At 36.9% G+C, this 21,685-nt stretch overlaps 2 protein-coding genes across 5 annotated transcripts in view; one reads left to right on the plus strand and one right to left on the minus strand.

Annotated features, from left to right (window-relative positions):
• ANKAR (ankyrin and armadillo repeat containing) overlaps positions 1 to 8,537 on the plus strand; it is a 58,407-nt gene extending 49,870 nt beyond the window's left edge. The window contains exons 21-24 of the mRNA XM_088830821.1: positions 2,253 to 2,362; positions 3,835 to 4,031; positions 6,931 to 6,977; positions 8,293 to 8,537. Coding sequence (XP_088686947.1) covers positions 2,253 to 2,362; positions 3,835 to 4,031; positions 6,931 to 6,977; positions 8,293 to 8,537 — 599 coding nt within the window. The remainder of the gene's footprint in view (positions 1 to 2,252; positions 2,363 to 3,834; positions 4,032 to 6,930; positions 6,978 to 8,292) is intronic.
• Positions 618 to 21,669, minus strand: OSGEPL1 (O-sialoglycoprotein endopeptidase like 1). Of its 4 annotated transcripts, XM_088830834.1 has the most exons (9): positions 21,517 to 21,669; positions 19,931 to 20,171; positions 15,117 to 15,504; positions 14,147 to 14,351; positions 13,922 to 14,070; positions 12,725 to 12,855; positions 12,520 to 12,591; positions 12,156 to 12,255; positions 10,918 to 11,023 (listed from the first exon to the last, which is right to left on the minus strand). In XM_088830834.1, exons 2-8 carry the CDS (start codon positions 20,149 to 20,151, stop codon positions 12,186 to 12,188), a joined length of 1,236 nt encoding a protein of 411 aa, XP_088686960.1. In that variant the 5' UTR covers positions 20,152 to 20,171; positions 21,517 to 21,669; the 3' UTR covers positions 10,918 to 11,023; positions 12,156 to 12,185. The 4 variants fall into 4 exon arrangements, with proteins under 4 accessions (XP_055254476.1, XP_055254475.2, XP_055254474.2 ...); XM_055398500.2 differs by having other exon boundaries at positions 8,666 to 12,255; XM_055398499.2 differs by lacking the exon at positions 12,156 to 12,255 and having other exon boundaries at positions 8,667 to 11,023; positions 21,517 to 21,668.
• Positions 21,670 to 21,685: the final 16 nt, after the last annotated feature.

The following is a 21,685-nucleotide window of genomic DNA, read 5'->3' on the forward strand; positions in this document are numbered from 1 at the left end:
TTTGGTAATCTGAGGAGTAATAAAATAAGCCTGATACTCTGTCACATGGTTTTAAGAATGAATTCTTGTTAAGTCTACATGGAACTCCAGAGTTAAGTCTACATGGAACAATGAAAGTCTATTCTGCACCCCAGTTAGAGCCTTTCTGATTTCCTAATTACATTTTTAAACCTCTAATTAATTTTTTCAGAATGTAAAATGAGAATTCAACTATGAACTACCAACAACAAAATTTATACACTGCTTTATAGTAATACTGGCAGACTTATACTGATGACCTCTGTTTCCTTTTGACTAAATGTGCATAGTTGGCTAACGTTTGAGTTCTCTGTGTTGCTATGCAATATAGCAAAGCAAAATGGTCTAGAGGCACTCTTGACATAGTTAGTGCCAGTTGTTTGACTCTATCTATCCAGATCTAACTCTCCAGATGATTAGTTTGCTTGATCTATCATGCTCAATACAACATAAAACAGTATCACAATGACAGCCATATGGATAGAAAACTACCAAAAAATAAAGTATTTGTTTTTAACGAAAGGGATTATTGAACACACCAAAAAAATAATTTCACTTGCTGCCACAGAGTTACATTTGTATGGTGTAAGGTAAATTCAAGCAAACAAAAATTAGCTAGAAAAAAAAATACATGTTTAATATGTCATTAAATATATTTTTATCTAAATAACATTCTTAGTCATAGTAATTCTATGACTCTGAAAAACAACTGTAGTGGGTTTAATTTTTACCTCATAAACTCCTCTGTGCAAGAAATGCTGTACTACTTTAGCTTTCAAATATTAATTTTCCCAGGCTGGTAGATGCTGAATCTCAAAAATTATTTGGCTTCCTCTGCACTCCACCACTGGAGTCATAAGCTCCTCCAGAGTCATATGCATGTCTGGGATTTCTCAAGCAAAGCCAGATATTCAGATTTCAGGGATAAAGTAAAATAAATGCTATGCTCAAGTCCAAGTTGGTATGGTTTCCGGAAGAGGCTCCAAAAGCACAGAAATTTTACATAAACTGATACTTCTGTTGCCAGCAGTTCAGTTTTCCCATGTGTACCACTTAGCCATTCTTTACAAAAAGTCCTGCTGTTTTAGTCTTAGATATTCTGCCCTTACACATTTCTTACTCCCTATATTTGAAGATAAGTTTTCCCCTTCCTCCCCTTCTATAAACTCAGGCTTTAGAAAATATAAGCCTGAAAATAAGGTTATCATTAGATAATTTTGGCTCTAGAACATACCACCCAACTCTCCTCATCCTGAGGCCATAAATACAGAAGTCTTTTTGGCTTTTAATGGAGGCTGGAAAAAACACAAGAACAAAAACTCAATAAAGTATGCACCCACAAATGTAAAAATAGGTTTATTGTGTTACACTTATTCCAACACAACAATATTGTGAAAGAATATCACATGAAATCTCTAAAACACAAATTCTAATGAAACAATTTTAAGGTGGTAGGTGCACATTTATTTAATTAGTGCTGCTGCTACTGCTGCTGCAAAGTCACTTCAGTCCAGGCTCCCCCGTCCCCGGGATTCTCCAGGCAAGAACACTGGAGTGGGTTGCCATTTCCTTCTCCAATGCATGAAAGTGAAAAGTGAAAGTGAAGTCACTCAGTCGTGCCCGACTCTTAGCGACCCCATGGACTGCAGCCTACCAGGCTCCTCTGTCCATGGGATTTTCTAGGAAAGGGTACTGGAGTGGGTTGCCATTGCCTTCTCCGTGTTATTTAATTACTAGATCACTTTATTACTTCAATCTCAAAACACTGCTTTTATGGGAAGAACTTCAATCTTAAATGTCAATAAGCAATATATCGCTTGATTTTAAAAATATAATTAAGCTCTTAAAACCATTTGAACTGCAAAAAGGACATTAAATTTTCTTATGTAGTTCAAACATTATGTTCATAATCATTAAAAAACATAAAACCTCAAAATAAAATATATTCTGAAGCCAAGAGGAAGAAAACCTGATTTTTCAAAATTCTTTACACTTAACCTATTTAACTTTTACTGTTTGTGACAGAAAACCAAGCCATAATTTTGGGGAAAGTTTATATTTAACACACACATATTTTTCCTCAGCAGTTCTTCATTAATACAGATGTGACTCAAAAGCTTTTTAATACTTTCATATATGCAAATGAATATTGGTTTTAAATACCAGTGTATATTATATACCAGTATACTGGTTTATATCAATGACACATGCATTTTTTCTTGTTTAATTTATAGGAAACTTAATAGCTACCTTGGCTCATTCTAGAGCTGGTATTCCAGAAGCATTTACCACTTTAGGGACAATCCAACAGCTCTGCTATCATTTGTATTCAGGACAAGAAGAGGTAAGAAAAAGTAATTCTAAAACAGAATATCCTAATTTCCCTCTCTCACTTCTGTGGGCCAATTTCTCCACAGGTTGAGTGTTATATAATATTAACAGTTCATATCACTAACTCAAAATTTTATGATTTTTCTAGTCCTACCTTTGCCATTCGCAATTCTGGTTCCCATAAAATATGCACATTGGTTTTAATTTCAGGCTTTAAGGTTCAGTCTATGAATAAGTACATGGGTGACACAAAAATATTTATAAATTATTTTATAATTAAAGTCACTCAGTCATTTCTGTGATTATTTGTAATGAGTGAAAGTGGAATCCATTGGAACGTTTTCCTTACCTGCCCAACAGTTAAGAGTGAGGGTGTGTGGCTATGATAGTGTGTGGCTTCTGTTTCATTTGTTTTTCCTGGAAGGGCTAAGGCAGTGTTTCTCCAACTTTAAGGCTGTATCACCTGGAGGACTTGTTACACCATAGACTGCTGGCCACCATTCCCAAAGTTTCTGATCTAATATATCTGGTATAGAATTAGCATTATATTTTGCATTTCTAACATGTTTCCAGAAGCTGAGGCTGCTGCTCCAGAACCACCGTGCAAGCATGGAAGATTTGGGGGCATAGGCAGTAATCGTATGTCAATGTAAAGACCAATATGTCAGCCTTCTGGTACCCGGCATGGGCTTGGTTTACATTCACTTTTCAACATTTCTTATGCCACCATGAAGAGATTTTCCTAAGAACTTCCCAGGGGTGTACTTTATTATATGAACAACCTAATTACTTCAGAGTGAAATGCAGAGAGTATTTCCTTCAAAGGAAGGATTACTTTTTCTGGAGTCCCATGGCCTGGAACTTGTGCTTGTTTCTTTGGCTTTGCCAGTGGATAACTGAGTTGCTTCCTTGGGTGGCTTATTTTTAACTTACTTTTATGCTATGGTTTCTTCCTAGTTTCCTATATTATAATCACCTGTGCAGTTTTGAAAAGTCCCAGTGTTCAGTTCCCTGCACTCCAAAATAATGAAATCAGTTTCTAGGGGGTGGAATACACACAAGATTTTCATAGCTATCCAGGTGATTCCAATTCACAGTGAAAACTGAGACCTACTATCTTAGTTCAGACTCAAAGGTTCTTACTTGGGCTGCCCGTTAGAATCACCTGTGGCACTTAAAAAAATACATAACACCAGATTCTAAGAGAGACTATATTTAGTTGGTGGGTTTTTAAAAAAAAAAAACAAAAAACTACCAGTGATTCCAAAATGCAGCCAGGACTGAGAACTCGAAATCAATGGCAACTCACAGCCCTCCCCAAAAATATGGCTATGCCTCTGTCTATAAATTGCCATCAGCTGACATATATATTTGCTGTATGATGTCTACAGAGATTTCCTATGAAATATTTAATGAGCACACTGGGTTAGATATTTTAAGAACAAAGCTCAGTGTTTAAGGGGAAATTGTTTCTTCTTCACTTAGGTTCGCATGGCTTGCTCCAGTGCTCTTGGTTACTTAACTTACAATGCAAATGCTTTCCGACTCTTATTAAAGGAATGCAGGAATAAGCCTAATCAGTTCCTTCGTATAACAAATAATATCAGCAGAGATGCAAGTATAAACCCAGCATTTTTAAAGGAATTTGAAATGCAACAAAAAGTGGGACTTCCTTCCCTAAGGTACTATCCCTATATTTGAAGTGGCGGTAGTGAAATTACTGAGATGGATTTTTAAGGAAGTTTAAGGAAGATCAAACAAAGAGAACTAGCCTTGATATGAATCTATGCACTGTGTAACAAAGGAAAGACTTCATTCTAAATGTCCATTGCCAAAGCCTCTTTTTAATTCCAACTTAGCAACATAATTTAGAGTGCAGACAAGAATACAACTGATCTTGGGGATCCTGTCTGGTCAGGGTTATTCATCCCCCTTTTCAGAAGTTTTTGGAAGATTAGTTGCCTCCAAATTCAATTTGGGCTTCCCTGGTGGCTCAGAGGAGTAAAAAATCTGCCTGCAATGCAGGAGACCGGGGTTCAATCCCTGGGTCAAGAAGATCCCCTGGAGAAGGGAAGAGCTACCGACTCCAGTATTCTTGCCTGGAGGATTCCATGGACAGAGGAGCCTGGCGGGGTGATGCAGGAAGTCATTTTTTGGTAGGTTTGGGATACATCTGAGAGCTCTGAGGCAACCAGGAATGCCACTATGACCTTGGCATCAAATGGGGCTTTTACACCTGATTCAAAGCTATGCCAAATTCATAGGGTATGCTGATGCTGCTGCTGCGAAGTCGCTTCAGTCGTGTCCAACTCTATGCGACCCCATAGACGGCAGCCCACCAGGCTCCCCTATCCCTGGGATTCTCCAGGCAAGAACACTGGAGTGGGTTGCCATTTCCTTCTCCAATGCATGAAAGTGAAAAGTGAAGGTGAAGTCGCTCAGTCGTGTCCGACCCTTAGCGACCCCATGGACTTCAGCCCACCAGGCTCGTTTGTCCATGGGAGTTTCCAGGCAGGAATAGTGGAGTGTCACAGGGTATAAATTACAGGGCTAAATCAGACCCAGCGGCAAAGTTTGCCAGGCATTTATTCAGAGGATTTTGCTTCAGTGTTGCAGTTCTAAGAGAGGAGAGGAGACTCTCCTTACAATGGGCATACTTTCTCCTCTTCTGTAATTACAGCTGACTTAAAAGTCTCTGCAAATAGTGCCATTTACACATAGGAAACAGAACTACTCAAGATATATTATTAACTCTATGATCATAGAAGACAATAGAATCCAGTAGTGTATCATGGTTCTATAAACCAATTTTAAGTATAGAGAAAAATGAGTATATCTTCAGTCATTTTAATTTGAATTCTTTGAAAAATTGAATACCCAAAACTGATTATCTAATTTTATATAATCCAGGGAAAACTAAATTATAATTGCTTTAATTTTCTGGTTTTAAAATTTTTAATTTAAAAAATGTTTAAAATAATATTTACTTATTAAAAAAATTCCGTTCCGTTCCGTCGCTCAGTCGTGTCCGACTCTATGCGACCCCGTGGACTGTAGCCTACCCGGCTTCTCCATCCATGGGATTCTCCAGGCAAGAATACTGGAGTGGGTTACCATTTCCTTCTCCAGGGGATCTTCCCGACCCAGGGATCGAACCTGGGTCTCCCGCATTGGAGGCAGATGCTTTACCTCTGAGCCACCAGGGAAGCCCATTAATTTACTTTAAATAATGGAAGTATTATTTTACACAGTCACCCCCACAGCTAGCCCATATGGCAACTTTTTGGGAATTAGAATAAGATACTCCTTCCTCAGTACACTTTACTGCCATCTACAATTACTATGAGGTGAATGGCATCCCCTAGAGTTGTGAACTCTCAATTTTCAGGATTATAAACAATAACAAATGGTCAGTAAACTTATGAGAATGACTACCAAGTGAGGTAGAAGTGGTAAACAAATAACAATTACTCCCATAACTAATAATTCTATGCACTCTCCTTACAGTATTTATATAGACTGTATTTATATAAGTATTATATATATTATATAGAAATGTGCTAAAAGATTATTAATTTCCACAAAATATTCCTTGGCACCACTACTGGAAACATAAAGTAGATTGATTTTGGTTGGGGTCATGGCAGCATTGTTTTGGAATATATACCACTTCTCTATTCCCACACCCTCATTCAGCCCCAAGAATGGCAGATTAGAAGAGTTTTTGGATGTGTAAATTTTGAAGTATGTAGGCAAACAAAATTTTACTGTTAACTGACCCTATGTGAAAATAATCTGAGGCTAAAGTACTGGCCAGTTTCATGTTACCCTATAGCCGTGAAGTTGGCATATTGAACAAACTGGGGCCTGTCATATTAAAGTTGAAAAAAGCAAATGTTCCTCATCGAATTAACCAGGAACACATCTGTCATGAGCAGTTTTAATATTTAAAATTACATTACCAGGGAAATTTTGTAAAACCATATTTATATGTTACATGTACAGGATAATGATTAAAATACTTCTACTAAAGCCACATCATATCAACTTAGGTATACCTTGTTATTCTTTAGCTTGAAATACTTCATTAGTATCACATTACTTTGAAAATAAAGTTTAAATTTTCCCTTATTCATGGTCCACAAAATGACCTGATCTCTATTCTCCAATCTCATCTCCCATCATGTCTCCAGATAACTTGGATTCTGATCACACTACACTACTTAGTGCCCTTTGAGCATGCCATGCTGTTTTATAGCATTGTAACTTTTTATATTCTGTTCCCCATATCTGGAATATCCTCCCCCAACTCATCTATTTAAAGACCTATTTTCTTCAAAACCTACCTGAAGTGTCTCTTCTTCCACGAAACTTTTCCTGTTCACCTCAAGCATACTGAATCTTCCCATGTTTTGGGTGGTAAGTGAACAAGTGACTGATGGACTATAAAATACTTCCAGGCAACAGGCAGTTAGTACAGGCAACATGCGTAACTGAGACCACGAGGCACGGAATATGGTGCCTGGGGTGTGAAGTCTTTATATATTTCTAGTTTTTGTGATGAAAGCGTTTTCCTTTCAGTCTGGAGAAAAATGGAGGACCATCCATAATTCCTGTCTTTAAGAAAGGTAATTGATTTTTCTTTTATCTCTGAGATACTTTCTATTCTGACCTTTTATAACTGTTTTATTTCTAAGAATTCAAAATGTAGAGGCTACCAAAAAATGTTTCCCAGTAAACTTCTGCTTTTCTAGTTTTACATGTCTAAAATATCTTCCCATTAACTAGCCCATGCTGTGTTAATCATTCCTTTTAAGGCTTTCCCACTTACGTCATTTGACAGAAATCCCTTTCTTACTTTGCTGTTCCTCATAAGCCATGCATAGAAATGTCATTATTGAAGAAACATGTAAGTATGACTTTAATTGCGATCTTGCTATTATTCTGTTTCATGTACAACTTGTCTATAAGTTCTTACAGCAGAGATGACATTCTTTCCATTGATATTACGTTCCATTTTATAGAGTTGATAGATAAGTTTATAGAGTTGATGGCTGAGTGGCTGAGGCCTGTGAGATCAGAACCCAGATCTTATCATGTTAGTATCCAATTCCTATTAGAGAAGTAATAGGGAAAAAAAATTACATACTGACTTTATGTACATTCTGAGTGCTGATCACATGTGCTTAGTGTAGGACCCAAAATCAGTCCACTTGGTAGATTACCTCACTGCAAAAGCAAAGACAGAACTTTCTGAAATCAAGATCACTTTGTTGGAGTCACAAAGGGAAAGACAGAGAATAGGAAAAGAAAGGGGCAGGGGAAGAACTTCATTCCTCAGGGAGCGTCTGAGGGAAAGTTGGTATGTGTGGGAAGGTATATTTTTGAATATCATCGGTAGTAGAATGGTTTCTGTATGGTCTGGTTTTTGTATAGCTTCTTTAGTGCAAGAGTAATTTACCTAGAAGGATAAAGCTAGTTCCATTATTCCTTCATTTTAATATTGGTTTCTGAATACTATGTATACCAGTAATGGTCTGCAAATTCCAGACGAGGTTTGTGATAACATAAGACAAAAAGGAAAAAGGACAACTAGGTGTCTAATAAAGTTAATTTCATTCAAGTAAAGTCTTCTATTTTAAGATAATGGCTTTTACACCTTCTTTTGACATGAAAATATCCCTTCTTTTACAAAATGATGTTTAAAGTAGCTGGCATTTGTTCTTTCATTAGTGCCAACTTGGCATGATAAAAAGTTTGCAACCATATATTGATCTCCAGATTTTTGCATTCCAGCATCTAAAAATCTGGAAGCTACTGATCTGTTCTCTTAGTATGTTTCAGCAATGTGAAGAAACAGAAATATTAGAATTAAAAACAATGAGACTATTCCTAGGGCTCTTAGACTTAAGAGACACTTAATTATGGCTCTCTCACTTCTAGGGAAAGAGCACCGAAGAAAATTAAAACCCAAAATTCAACCAAGAGATTCTTTGACTTTTATACCTCCTGTAACTAACTTCATAGGACTCTTCAAAACAACAAAAAAGACTGTTTCTCATAATATTTTTTCCTTTTCATCTGCAATTTCATCAGATATCATAACTGTATCAAGACCAAGAATAGTACTTTTGAACAAACTTGGGAAACATGTACAGAAAGCTAACCCGGAGCCTGCAGAAGGCTAATAAAAGCATTTTAGTGTGAAAGGATTCCTAAGCAATCTTGTAAAAATTTTCATTTTCAATTGTGCTAAAATATACATAACTGAATAATCTTTTTGAATGCAAATTCTTGATATTGACATTTAACAAAACTTCCTTAGCATGTCTACTGGAATTTAACATCAGGTCTGATATATGGCTTCAAAAATTAAGTAGCATTTTCTATAACAGAATGCCTGCACCTAAAACCATTAAGATACAGCAGCTGACACAAGTAACACAGTTAGTGAATATATATATATATATATATATATATAAATATCTCAAATGTGAGATTTTTTTAATTGGTATGCTGCTCTAAAAAGGTCTGATTCAAAGTAGCCTACATGTTAACACTCACTGTGCTACCTTAAGATATTTAATGATAGATACCACAGATGCATGAGCCTTCTAAAAATCTGAAATGTATACATTTAAAAACATTTTATTGAAAAAAATCTGAAATCACTTCCTATCAAGCATAAAAGTATGGCTAAAAAGTGTGGCCACCACCGATGACCAGACACCATGCCAACAGAGTATCCTTGGTTTGCAGCTGGAATAGATGCTGATATTCTCTGTGGCTTAGAATCACACGATGTCTTTGCCCAGAGAGTACTGTTTCCAACAGGTGCGAGCTTTGATGTACGTTCGCTTCTCCTATTTTACAGCAGCAAACAGATCTGACATAAAAGCTACCTGGGTTTCAGCGAGTCCTTTAGAGTACTTCTTTTCCTTTGTCCACTTTGCTCAATTGTCTCTATAGTCTATCTGGTCTGCACTGGAACATATATGTTAATTAGCAGTTATTTTCTCCAACATGCCTTCACATAATTATGATGATCGTGATTGTGACAGCTGCTGCAGGTACTTCAAGCTTTCTATGTGTCACAGCCCAAAGCCTGTGCTTTTAACCACTGTACAATAAGAGACTTCTTTAATCTCCAAATTCAATTCTAAATTATCTTAACAGTCCAGAGTCACAACTTCCTGGTGGAGAGACTAAAATACAGGAATTCCAGGGAAAAATCTGGGAAGAATTTTATACTAGAAAGGGATAAATAATTCAAATGATAAAAACCAGTATCATTTATTCAGCATTGTTAAGAATTCACATCAATGAAACATTAAGCCTCTGTAGACATTAAAAAAAAAAAAAGCCTTTAGAAGCAAATTTTGAACTTTGTCGCTGGATTCAGGTGGCTTCAAAGTTGAGGATCATTACTGCATTCAATAACATAGGTATTTCCTGAGTATCTTGGCCTAGACAGACCATCCTACCATGCTTAAAACTTTCTGACAGTATTTCTCTTTAAGTACAGGGCCAAAATAAAGATTATTTTTATTACCTTGCATTTTCTTTTTATTTTTAAAAATTATATGTAAAATGAGAAAGGTCTCAATTCATCAAATCACCTGCCTCTTACCTGTGCATGCACGCTAAGTTGCTTCAGTTGTGTCTGACTCTTTGTGACCCTATGGACTTTTAACAACTTGATCCAGTTATGCATGGTGTAACATAAATCTTTACTAGCAAAACCTCTCAAAGGACATTAAACAGTTAGTAGCATCATCCTTATATTCAAAGGACAGTACATTCAGTTCCTTTAATCTGGGCAGAAAAAAAAGTCATGAACTGTTACAATATCTGCAGTAAAAGTTCAGATTCAAAGGACATTATCAAAAAACCAAAAAAAAAAAAAAACTTTTTCATCTCATATATTTTCACTGATTAAATATACTTTCTAAAATAATGAATGTTAATATATGTGGCCAACTAAAAAGTACAATACAGTACCCTTGAGGGATTACTTGCATGTCATATTTTTTTAAAATCTCGGGTGGATCTTAAGAAATGTACAGAAATCCCATTTGCTCCAGAGAAGATACCTAATAATATATATTGTTATAATTATTAACTTACATTCTATTAGAGAAAGTCTCCTTTTGTTTTGTCCTAGAATTCTGAGTTGACATGACTTTGACCTGGCTACCTTTCTAAAACTGCTGTCTCACTAGAAAAATCAGCGTAATGTTTCCATAGGAACTTACACTATTCTGATATGAGAGAAGTGGGAAAAGATCTATGCCTGTGTTAACATGGGGCCATGATTCAGCAGAATTGCTACATTTTTTCCAAGACTTTTCTTTTCACCTGCCAATATCAGTGTTTTATTTTCCTCACAAGATGTTTTACTTTGGTTTTTGATAATTAAATAGAAAAACCCCTGTACTCCCTTGGAAGACGATATTATTGCTATCTCTCAGAAGAGCAGGTTAAACATCAAACACAAGAAAAGTAATAACAAAGAAAGTCTTGATGAACAATTAATATTGTATATTTTATTAAAAAAATAAAAACCTTTAGGGATTCTTTTTTTTAAAGCAAAAATCAAATCTTCATTTTTAATCGTGGCACTTTTATAGCAGCTTCTCCAACTTCTTTTGATATATCTACTCCAAGAGGACATCTGCATCAAAACCAGACAAATCACAGTATTTCAAATATTTGCTTACTGATCTGTCACTAGTTTTGCAAACTATTTGTTTATAATTCTGACAAAAAATATATATATCTAGTGTATAACTATCATATGTGATGGTGGTTCTTGAATACATATAGAATAGGACCTCAAACTAGCAAAACAGGTAAAGGAAGGCTAGAAATCTAAATTTGGCAATTTTTTAAAACCTCTTTCATTATCCTAAAAAAAAAAAAAAAAATGAACAAATAAAAGAAATCTCTTTGAGGTATAATTGACATGTTAAAAATTATACATATTTAATGTACACAATTTAGTGAGTTTGGGGTTGAGATGTTTTTGAAAGAGTTCTATTGCTCTCAAATACTGTAAATAAGTTAAAAGTTGAAGCAAAAAAATTACAAAAAATGCTTTATGCGCTACACTAAAAAGTTTACCATACAGCTAAACTATCCATTCCTACTTCAGAAATTCACCAGGTTTCCACCAGCTCTTCTCTGAGGTTTCAAAAGCAGGCTCGTTCCTTTCTACGTTCCTTTGTCACTGGTGGCAGGAGAGGCCTTAGATCCTACCCTCTTCCTTTGTTCTTCCTCAGTAAATAATTGTGGCCTCAGATTTCTGCTTTTTTTACATGTTTAGAATATTGCCCTATGCTAGGCTTTAGCTGGACCCCAACCTAAAAGCCATCATCTGCAGCCTCAACACTGCCACAAGAAGGCTGTGTTGGATCAGACAGTGGATTCCACCTGAGGCTAGGCCATCAACTAAAGGGACTCTTTTTGTCACTACTAACTAAGATCTGTCGTTTATGATCAGCTTTAATAGTCTGTGGTTCAGGTAGCTGAGAGTTACGTACTAAAATGCTGAGAAGTTTTAAAACAGCAGATGAAACAACACTGAAAATAGAATCATGTTAGATTGTGAAATACAATCATGCTTTACTATCTTTTACTATTCCAGAATTAACTTAGACCAGAACTTGATAAAAAACAGAAAAACTGTGCTACTCCTAGGAACTTCAATTTGGGAGGGGAAATCCAAGGACTGCAGAAAATAAAACTATCTTTTGGCACTTTCTCAGAGTCCTGTGGAGATGTATACTCACAACCCCGTCTCACACCTGAATACTTTTTGCACATTTCTGTTATTTTCAGCATGGCAATTGGTGCTGAGATGGTCCTGATGCTGCAGAAGTCCAGGTCATGGATGTGGTTTCCATTCTGGCCCCAAACGAGAAAATTCATCATGCTTACCTACTCCGTGTTTCTAACCTATAATTGGTCAACTTTTGTATAATTTATTGCTATAACAAAAATATTTCCTGTAAGTTATTATCTACCACCTAGGTTAGAAGAAAAGACATTAACGTCATCTTTCTTCAAGTACCACCAGAACGTCAATGAAAACTTTAAATGTAAAAGCAAAATTCAGGCTTTGACTTTTACGGTACAACCTGCACAGAGATTATGAATGGTGCCACATACTTTGGTTCATAGCGGATGCCTTCTGTGTTGTGTAAAATGCCCAAGCCAGCACGTAGTCTTTCAATGCCATTCCTAAATAAGAATCATTAAAAATAAAATAACTAGCCAAAGATTTAAAGGAAGAAAATTTAGCATGCTGAAAGATCAATTAATATTTACATAATTCAGGGTATTTGAGTGAGCCACAAATAACCCTGTGGCTTACCACGCAATCATAACGCCGTTGTCAGTGCAGAGTCTGGGAGGAGGACACAGTAAAGTGCACTGTGTTGCATTTGTCACAATTTCCAGAGCTTTTCGGATATACAAGTTACTTGCAACGCCTCCAGATACAACCTGAAAAAGTTCAGAAGACCAAAGTGAACAAATATCACATATGAATATGAGGTAAGCTGTGAGCTAAACCTGGGGAAAATACCGGCATTATACAATAAGACAAAATCACATTTTGTTGGTGGGTAAATGATTAAGTGGTATATCTACATAATAAACATTTAGAAAAGAAAAACAACAACTTCAATATTATCATATGATCACTGTCATTTTTGTACATTTTCTTCTAACCCTTTCCTCACAGTACAATCAACAGTATTTTAGACCCTGTAGTTTTTGCTTATAAGCATTTTTTTCATTTTACTACATAATTCTTAAACTAATTACCTTTGATATTTATGTAATATTCCATTTTGTGAACCTACTGTTTAAATATTTTCCCACTTTACAATTTTCAAAAGGATGAAGTTTAAGATACAGTTACACAGGAAATTTATCAAGCCTTTTAAGCATATTTAAAGGGATTTCATCAAAAGTACATAAATTTGAAGGAAACAGTCTATGGTTCTAAAAACAACGATAGCAGTTATACTGCATTTTGTTTCACACTGTAAACCCTCTTTTAAATTCAGTAAGATGCAGCCTTGAACATTTTTGCCACACAGGCTGCACAGATGTCCTATAAAAGTGCCATACTGTACAAGAAATGGCTGTTAGTTTTTATTCTACATAATCTCTTACTGTCAGGGACAACATACGGCATAAAGATCTTTTCATCCTATGCTTATAGTCAATTAAGCTCTGGAAAGGAAAGGAACATACTGTAAAGGATTACTGCTGCTGCTGCGTCACTTCAGTCGTGTCCGACTCTGTGCGACCCCATAGACGGAAGCCCACCAGGCTCCCCCGTCCCTGGGATTCTCCAGGCAAGAACACTGGAGTGGGTTGCCATTTCCTTCTCCAATGTGTGAAAGTGAGAAGTGAAAGTGAAGTCGCTCAGTCGTGTCCGACCCTTAGCGACCCCACGGACTGCAGCCTACCAGGCTCCTCCATCCATGGAATTTTCTAGGCAAGAGTACTGGAGTGGCTTGCCAAAGGATTACTACTATTCTATAATGACAAGACTTACCAGTACTGTGTTACTTTGACCTAACAAGCCTCTCTGCTTGCAGAACAGAATAGCACGATGTGTTCTTTTTGCAATGTGGCAGGCCACTGTGTGCTGGACTGCAGCAGCAATGTCTGCAGCTGAAGACAGGATGTGCCCCTGCTCAATACCTGCAGGAATGAGCAGGTATTTTTAGGTACCATCCAGTGTTACTTATCTGTCCAACTTTACTAATTACAAATATACCTTCCTCTTTTTCCTTTTGCATTATCATCTTATCAATAACGTGTTGAAGTCCAGAAAAAGAAAAATCACAATTTTTAGCACGTTGCATGGGAGGTTGGAAATCAAAATGCAATCTATTTCCCTGTTTGGCCAAATGTTCTATAGCCTTCCCGCCACTCATGGTGGAACACTCTGGATGTTTTATTAAGGAAAGTCTTCTTGCTACCTACCAAAAACAAACAAAAAATTTTGTAACATCATGAAACTGTACATTTTGAAACCAAGATACAAAGGAAATGATTTTTACCCTGGATGAATAAGACATGCTATACTTCTATAGCTAAGGACTAGACCTGGTGGTCGGTCAAGATGGACATCTTGCTCCTTCTGACAAGTGATCAATAGTGGCCAATCACTGCCTTTTGCTCTTCTATTGGGGATGGAAAATAGGTTTGAAAATGACAATGACTGCTCAATTATAAACTTCAGAATAAGAACCTGCCCTATTTCTTTTGAATTTCAGCTTGATAGAAGCAGGTTTTTTACATAAGGAAGTCATTTTTAGAATGCTAAAACAAACGAAAATAAATCTGCTCGTCAGTGGTATCAGCAATGATAACATTTAATAATAAAACATCGGGCAGCTTTAATGTCCTTATGTCATTCTATACATCCTCTTGTTTCAGTTTTAAAAGGTACATTACACTTCACAAAGCACTTTCTTTCACATGTTATTTGACTAAGAACATAAATGTAGTATATGCAAACTAGAGCCTTTATATACTGATATAAACCTCATCTTATTCAGAATGGGTAAGAAGGAATCTTTCATAAAATTATGCACTACTCTTTTTGTTTTGCTCACATAATATTTTTCAGTTTAATATGACATTATCCAGAAAAATTTAGATGAATAGTGATAGTTCATCTGTTACTATTTAGCTGAAACAGACACCTAAAAGAATGGAGATATTAATTCTTAAATAATTACCTTGTCAAGCATGTCGCCTGGTGCTATGTCCAAAGACTTTCCAAGAAGAAGAAAATCTGAAACTCCTCTAACTAATGCCAAAAGACAATGACCTCCAGAAATCAAAAGAACTAAAAAAGGAAATTCTACCTTATTTGTTAACCTAATAGTCAGTGCATGAGCCTCCATGTGATGAATGGGAATGAAGGGCTTTTTAAACTGGTCTACCAGTTGGAAGCTAAATGATAAACCTACGCCCAAGCTTAAAGCAAGTCCTGGCTTTATGGTAGTCGCAATTGCTGAGAGTTCATGTGGAGAGACTGCACTGGCAGAGAGAGCTTCTTGTACTATGCGTTGAATATTTTCTCTGTGAAGCTGTTGAGCTACTGGAGGAATAATCCCACCTGTTCTGAAAGACATTAAAAAAAACAAACCAACTTTTGTAAGTTTAAGATTCTAAAAATAGAGGAAGAAAAAGTATGTATTATGGCTGAAGGCATGTTTTCAAATTATTATTATATAGCTAAAAACATCAGTAAGTCAAGTATTTTCTAACTATGTGTGCCTTATAATATGTAGTACATTACAAGAACTCAACATGCAATGATTAAGGATATAATTTACTGTTGCTGACTTTGCAAAATTGTACACAACAAACTCCCACGGATTTATTTCTTGATAAATGAAATCACCAAAATAATTCTGAGAAGCATTCTAAGGAAGATGTCTTGAATAAGGAAAGGACAGGATAAAATTGGGTTTTAGGAAAGGAAATCAGGATTTTGGGGAAAGGAATCTACATGCAGGCAGGGAGATTTTTAAAGAGGAAAAGTAACTGTGTAAGGTTATTATATCTTAAACTGAGTGATCATGAGAATGGAAAGGGACCAAGAACCGAAAACTGTAATAATTTTAACTGGATATCAGGGGTAGGGGGAACCATGCCATCAAAGGTAAATCCTGAGCCGGAATGACTGGGAGAAAAGAAATCCTAACAGAACACGAAGACAGTTTTGTGACGAAGACGAATTTATTTTTAAACACACTGCACTTGAGGTCATGGTAGGACGGTAGACAGTTTGCAATCCTGAAATAAAGTCTGGGAATCCAATCTTAATCCAAGAATACAATTTTGATTTTTGGTCCATGTAGGACAAGCAGTGGATAATCACTCCGAATGTCAAGAGTAACGAATTAGAAGGCAAAGGTTGTTAGCAAAAAAACTGCCAGCATGTGACTGATCAGAGGGCAGACCAAAAATATAGAGGGTCTGCAAGATATACCTCTACTCTCAAAAAGAGAATTTCAAATATTTGATGATTTGATGTTGTAAGATCAGAAGGTTCTATACAAATGGCATTCAATGATTTATTTAATAGTTAAAATATGTATGTGTCAGTCAATGAGGGCGCTATTTAAGAGGAATTACCTTATTTCAACACATTCATATTGAAATACAATTTTCCTTAATTCTCTAAAGCTACTTTTTCTTCTATATTCCTCACTTCTGTTAATGGCATCAATAACCTCCAAACTGCTTAGGTTTCAAGGCTCATCTTTATCTCCTTCCTTTCCCTCACTTTCCACATTTAATTAAGTTTATAAGTATTGATGAGGTCAGGCTGTTTGACTGTCACCAGCAATTTCAAAAAGCTCTCATTAAGTCACTCTATTCAAAGCCTTCTAACTATACTTCTCCAGATTACTTTCTCTAATCCTTGGAGTTGCACTATACTGTGTTGCCAGAAAAAAAGCAGTGATGACTGGAATTTGGGAGACTGAACTTCCAAATCCTCTCCCTTCTACTTATTTCTTCCTTCCCCCACTTGCCTACATTTCCCTTCTTTCTGTGCCTCTTCTATGTATTCTAAGGATTATGCTAAGCATCAGAGATGAAAAACACAATGGCTTTATTCTCAAAGAATTAACAATGATTGCTAAAAGTCAATTAATAATCAGATAATTTTTAGACAGTATGGAAAATGGATGATTAAGGAACAAAGCTAATGAGGAGGCATGGAAACCATTTAGCTTCAAGACTGGAGCCAGGAGTTCAGACAAGAGACAATAAGGGTTTGAATTAAGTCAGTGAAAAGGGAGAGGAAAGTTTCCATATTTGGAAGGTAGGTTTACCATGACCAGATGACTAATTTGGGTACAGAGTGGTGAGGGAGAAGTCAAGATTGTCCTCCAGGTCTCTGGCTTGGAAGAAAGGAACCCCTCTCCTAAGCAGAACTCTACTACTTCACTTTACATGCTGTTTTACAATGACCTGTTTACCTCTTTGTCTTCTTCACTAATATGTAATAGAAAGAGAAGTACTATTGTTACCAGTAATAGATGGGGTTTTTGCAGCCCTTCCTATTTGACAAGAACTACATTATATACTTTAAAAGAATTCACATTTCATCTTCACAACAATATTATGAGCTAGGAGCCATTATTATCCCCATTTCACAGATAGGGACATTGAGTCACAGAAAATGATGCAAGGTCTCCAAGCTAGTCAGTGGCTGAATCAGAATCTAAATCCTTTTATATGGTAAGTTGCTCAGAGGAAAAAATCATGTATTTGTACCCACAGTGCCTCAGAGGCTGCCTTGCAATTGTAGGTGTTCAATGAACGCTGAGACGAGCTGGTATCAAACGGCTTGTATACTCTTCTCACGTGACTTACACCCCAGCTAAACTGAAAGTTTTTCTTTGTCAAGCACTTTCTCAGCTCTCTACCTTTGCCAGTGGCACTATCTCAGGCTACAATAGTCTTTCCATCTCCATTCACTGAAGGCCTATCTGTCTCTCAAGGCCACTGACCCATGCAACATGTCAAGTGTTGTGCCAGCCACTAGGTACAGTGTCGTGATTAATACAGACGCAGCCTCCATCACCTTGGAGCTTTGAGTCTATCTGGGAGAAACACTGTTAATAAGTAAACATAAAAATTATGAAAAGAACTACTAAGAAAATAAGCAGGATATGAAGATACAGAATAACCTGGGTGGGAGTACCTAATTCAGATAAAGTGGTCAGGGTAGGCTTTCCTGTGCAGTTAACAATACTATGTTCAGATGTCCAGTAACCCCAAAATAGTGAAAGGACTGTGAAACTGAGGTGTGGGAATAAGTTACTGTCTGTATTACTTCTGTGATACTTATTTTATGCTGCTGTGCACCCCTAACTCTCCTTGTAGATCTATATATCGTGTCTCAACGATTAGGTTAAGCTTCTCGGAGGCAAGGACTTGCTAGTACTCCACTGTGCCTTATTAAGGTCCACCGCAGCCCCTTTCATATAATATGTAACCATTAGAGGCCTACTCTGCCTCTTCAAGTATACTATTTCTAATTATAATATTCTGTTGTTATAAGTATCATGCAACCCACAATCCCATAAGGCAGGTATTATCTTTCCTATTTTATGGATGTGAAAACAGAATCAGAAGCAACCTAGACATCCACAGACTGATGAAGGGATAAAGAAGTTGTGGTACACACACACACACACACACACACACACACACACATATACAATGGAATATTACTCAGCCATAAAAAGGAATGCATGTGAGTCAGTTCTAGTGAGGTGGATGAACCTAAAGCCTGTCAGAAAGAGAAAAACATTCATATATACAAAATCTAGAAAAATGGTACTGATGAACCTATTTACAGGGCAGGAATAAAGACACAGGCATAGAGAACAGACTTGTGGACACAGCAGGGGAAGGAGAGAGTGAGACAAATTGAGAGAATAACACTGAAACGTGTACACTACCATGTGTAAAACAGAGGGCTAGGAGGAAGTTGCTGTATATGACACAGGGAGCTCAACCTGGTGCTCCGTGACAACCTAAAGGGGTAGGATAGGGGCAGGGGTGGGAGGGAGAGTCAAGGAAGAGGGGACACATGTATACTCATGGTTGATTCATGCTGTGTATGGCGGAAAAGAATACAACATTGTAAAGCAATTATCCTCCAATTAAAAATAAATAAAAAACAATAAAACAGATTCAGAGAGGATAAGGAACTTCCCCAGATCAGAGCCAATATTGACTGCTAATTCATGATTCAAATACAAGTTCATGGTCTCAAAATGCCAGCCTTTTTCACTACTCAGACGCTGGAAATCAATGGCTTGAAGGTGCAGTTGTACAGCACAGTATTTTAATATGCTAGAGTTACCTACTAATTTTTAAAATTTGGGAGATATTACCATAACATTCCAGATTTCCATTCTCTTGAAAATTCTTAGATCAAATAACACAAGGCCTACATTCCTGTATGGCAACAATTGGCTGGAGTGCAGTAGTGACCTCCTACAGTTATTTTCTGCATTATTCCCAGCCCACTTATTTATGCAATCTGCCTGGTGGCCCTCTGGAAACAGCTGAGGTTATAAACCTGGCACCATTCTGTGTTTTAATGCAACAGTATAAGTATCGACATGACATATACATATATATATGTATTTATATTTGTGAATAGGATTTTCTTTTCCAGTGATTAACACAGGCTGTAAGTCAGGTCACACTTTTCTAGGACTTCAGTGGAGACCACAAAACATACAGCTGGACAAAAGGAAACGGCACTGCTGAGGGAATTCATGGCTAAATGCCGAAGTTTGTTTCTTTTTGGCAACAGGATTAGCTAAGGTCCGGAAGTTAATGTGGAGGTCCTTAAAAGCCAGGTTGAAGGGTGTAAGGTTTTCTACATCAGTTATTAAGACTTTTGCACAAAAGAAGAAATTAGATCCTAAAATTTACCTTTTATATGTAATTAAGGTTTTATTTCATTTTTCAAAAAAAAAAAGTGGAAACTACCAAGATAATGCCTACTCACTTTAAATGAACTTCAGTTTGGGAATGTATTGCTTCTCCCAAAACATTTCCAGCTTCATCCACTACAGCAGCTGCTGTGTCATCACAACTAGTTTCAATTCCCAATACTAGTTTATGAAGAAATCGTTTTCCAGGATAAAAATGAAAACTTCCTAAAACTTCATAAATTTTCCTTCTTGAAGGTTTAAAAAAGACTCCTGCTGTCTTATTAAATATTAGCATATTTACTGTATGGGTAATTCCTAAAAGAGAAAGAAACAAACTATTATTTGGAACTGACATTTGCCACTAGCCCATTTAGTAAAGCAAAATTCCTGAAAACTTGGTTTATTTTTCAATATATAGTTTTATAAAAATTTAGGAAAGTTTTGTTAGCACAATATTTTAAAAGCTGTAAGAAACTGTTAATATAAATACCTATGAATGAATATAAAGCTCTTTCAGTTCAGTTCAAGGGGAACATTACATAGACATAAAATTATATATAAAATTTCTATATTACTAATACTTGTATGCTGTTCTTAGCAAACGATTATTCTTTATAAAAGAGCTAATATTACAGTACAACAGTTACATAGTCCCTTGAAAAGTGCTATTTATTTTTTTATAGCCAAAATTAAGACAAATTGTTGTTTTAAAAAGTCAAAAACAATAAAGGCAAAGCAAAACTAATGAAAATTAATGCATTGCATTTCCCGGAAACATCTTTCTTTCAAAAGAAAAATTTAATCATGTGGTTGAAAAACAAGAGTTCGCATTAAATACACAGTAAGATTCAGGCGTGTAAGTTTAGACACAAGCGTTCTCATAAAGCTCATCTTAACACCTCAACTAAAACGACCATAACCTAATACCTACTTTATCTGTTAATCACAATTTTTCGAATTAAACCTCCACTTTTGCCACAGGTTTATCATCCTAGTGTGTATGCTCAGTTGTGTCTCTTTAGGACCCTATGGGCTATAGCCTGCCAGGCTCCAGCCCATGGGATTTTTCAGATAAGAGTACTGGAGTGGGTTGCCATTTCCCCCTCCAGGGGATCTTTCCCACCCAGGGATTCTTTATCACTGAGCCACCAATAGAGATCTCCCCAAATCCTCTTCTCTCCAATAACAGCTGTCCATCATTAAAGCACTTTGTTTCTTTCACACTGCCAAGTATCTAATCTCATATCTCCCAAATCACCTTGTTCTAGAACTTTCTAGAAACTTAGTAGGTTTTTGGTCTATCACACTAGTGGACAAAATGAGGGGGAAAGAGCGAATATTGGAACTTCTGTTGTTCCACAGGGGCAGGGGGGCGTCCAGGGATTGGAGATGAGCGACCTATTCACAGAGGACAGCTGTAGAGGATGCAGTCGCAACTGACGCGCCATGATAAATTAGATTTATAGTCACTAAATCCAGCCAAGGAAGCTTGTGCGAAGCCCTTCTCGTTGGAGCCAAGCGGATCCCAAGTGAACCCGGTCTGTCTTGGGACTTGGCCAGCGCTGGTCTCTGCTCTAAGAAGGCGAGGGATTCTAACTGGACCCGCTATTCCAGCCGCGCGAAAGCAACAGAGAGAAGAGGGCTGAGCTATCTCACCCACCTTACTCGTCAACGATAGCAGCTGGTACTCATCTCCTTTCCCTGCAAAGCCGATTGAACGCCCTTTCCCGGCGCAGGAGAGCCTGAACTTGCCACCCCGGAAGTGACGTCATAACACGGGGCCAGCGCCCGGTCGCCAGGGTCAGCAGCTGTTTCCCCGAGGGCGTCAC

The sequence above is a fragment of the Moschus berezovskii genome, chromosome 2 (assembly GCF_049115385.1).
Source record: "Moschus berezovskii isolate FMDL1 chromosome 2, NW_MosBer_1.0, whole genome shotgun sequence".
Taxonomy (NCBI): Eukaryota; Metazoa; Chordata; class Mammalia; order Artiodactyla; family Moschidae; genus Moschus; species Moschus berezovskii.

Excerpts from the sequence above, each read along its gene's own strand:
- OSGEPL1 (XM_055398499.2), bottom strand. The coding sequence starts at position 20,151 with ATGCTAATATTTAATAAGACAGCAGGAGTCTTTTTTAAACCTTCAAGA. Across the intron at positions 15,505-19,930 it reads CAAACTGAAGTTCATTTAAA|AACAGGTGGGATTATTCCTC; the intron begins GTGAGTAGGCAT and ends AATGTCTTTCAG. Across the intron at positions 12,592-12,724 it reads AACGGCGTTATGATTGCGTG|GAATGGCATTGAAAGACTAC; the intron begins GTAAGCCACAGG and ends ATTCTTATTTAG.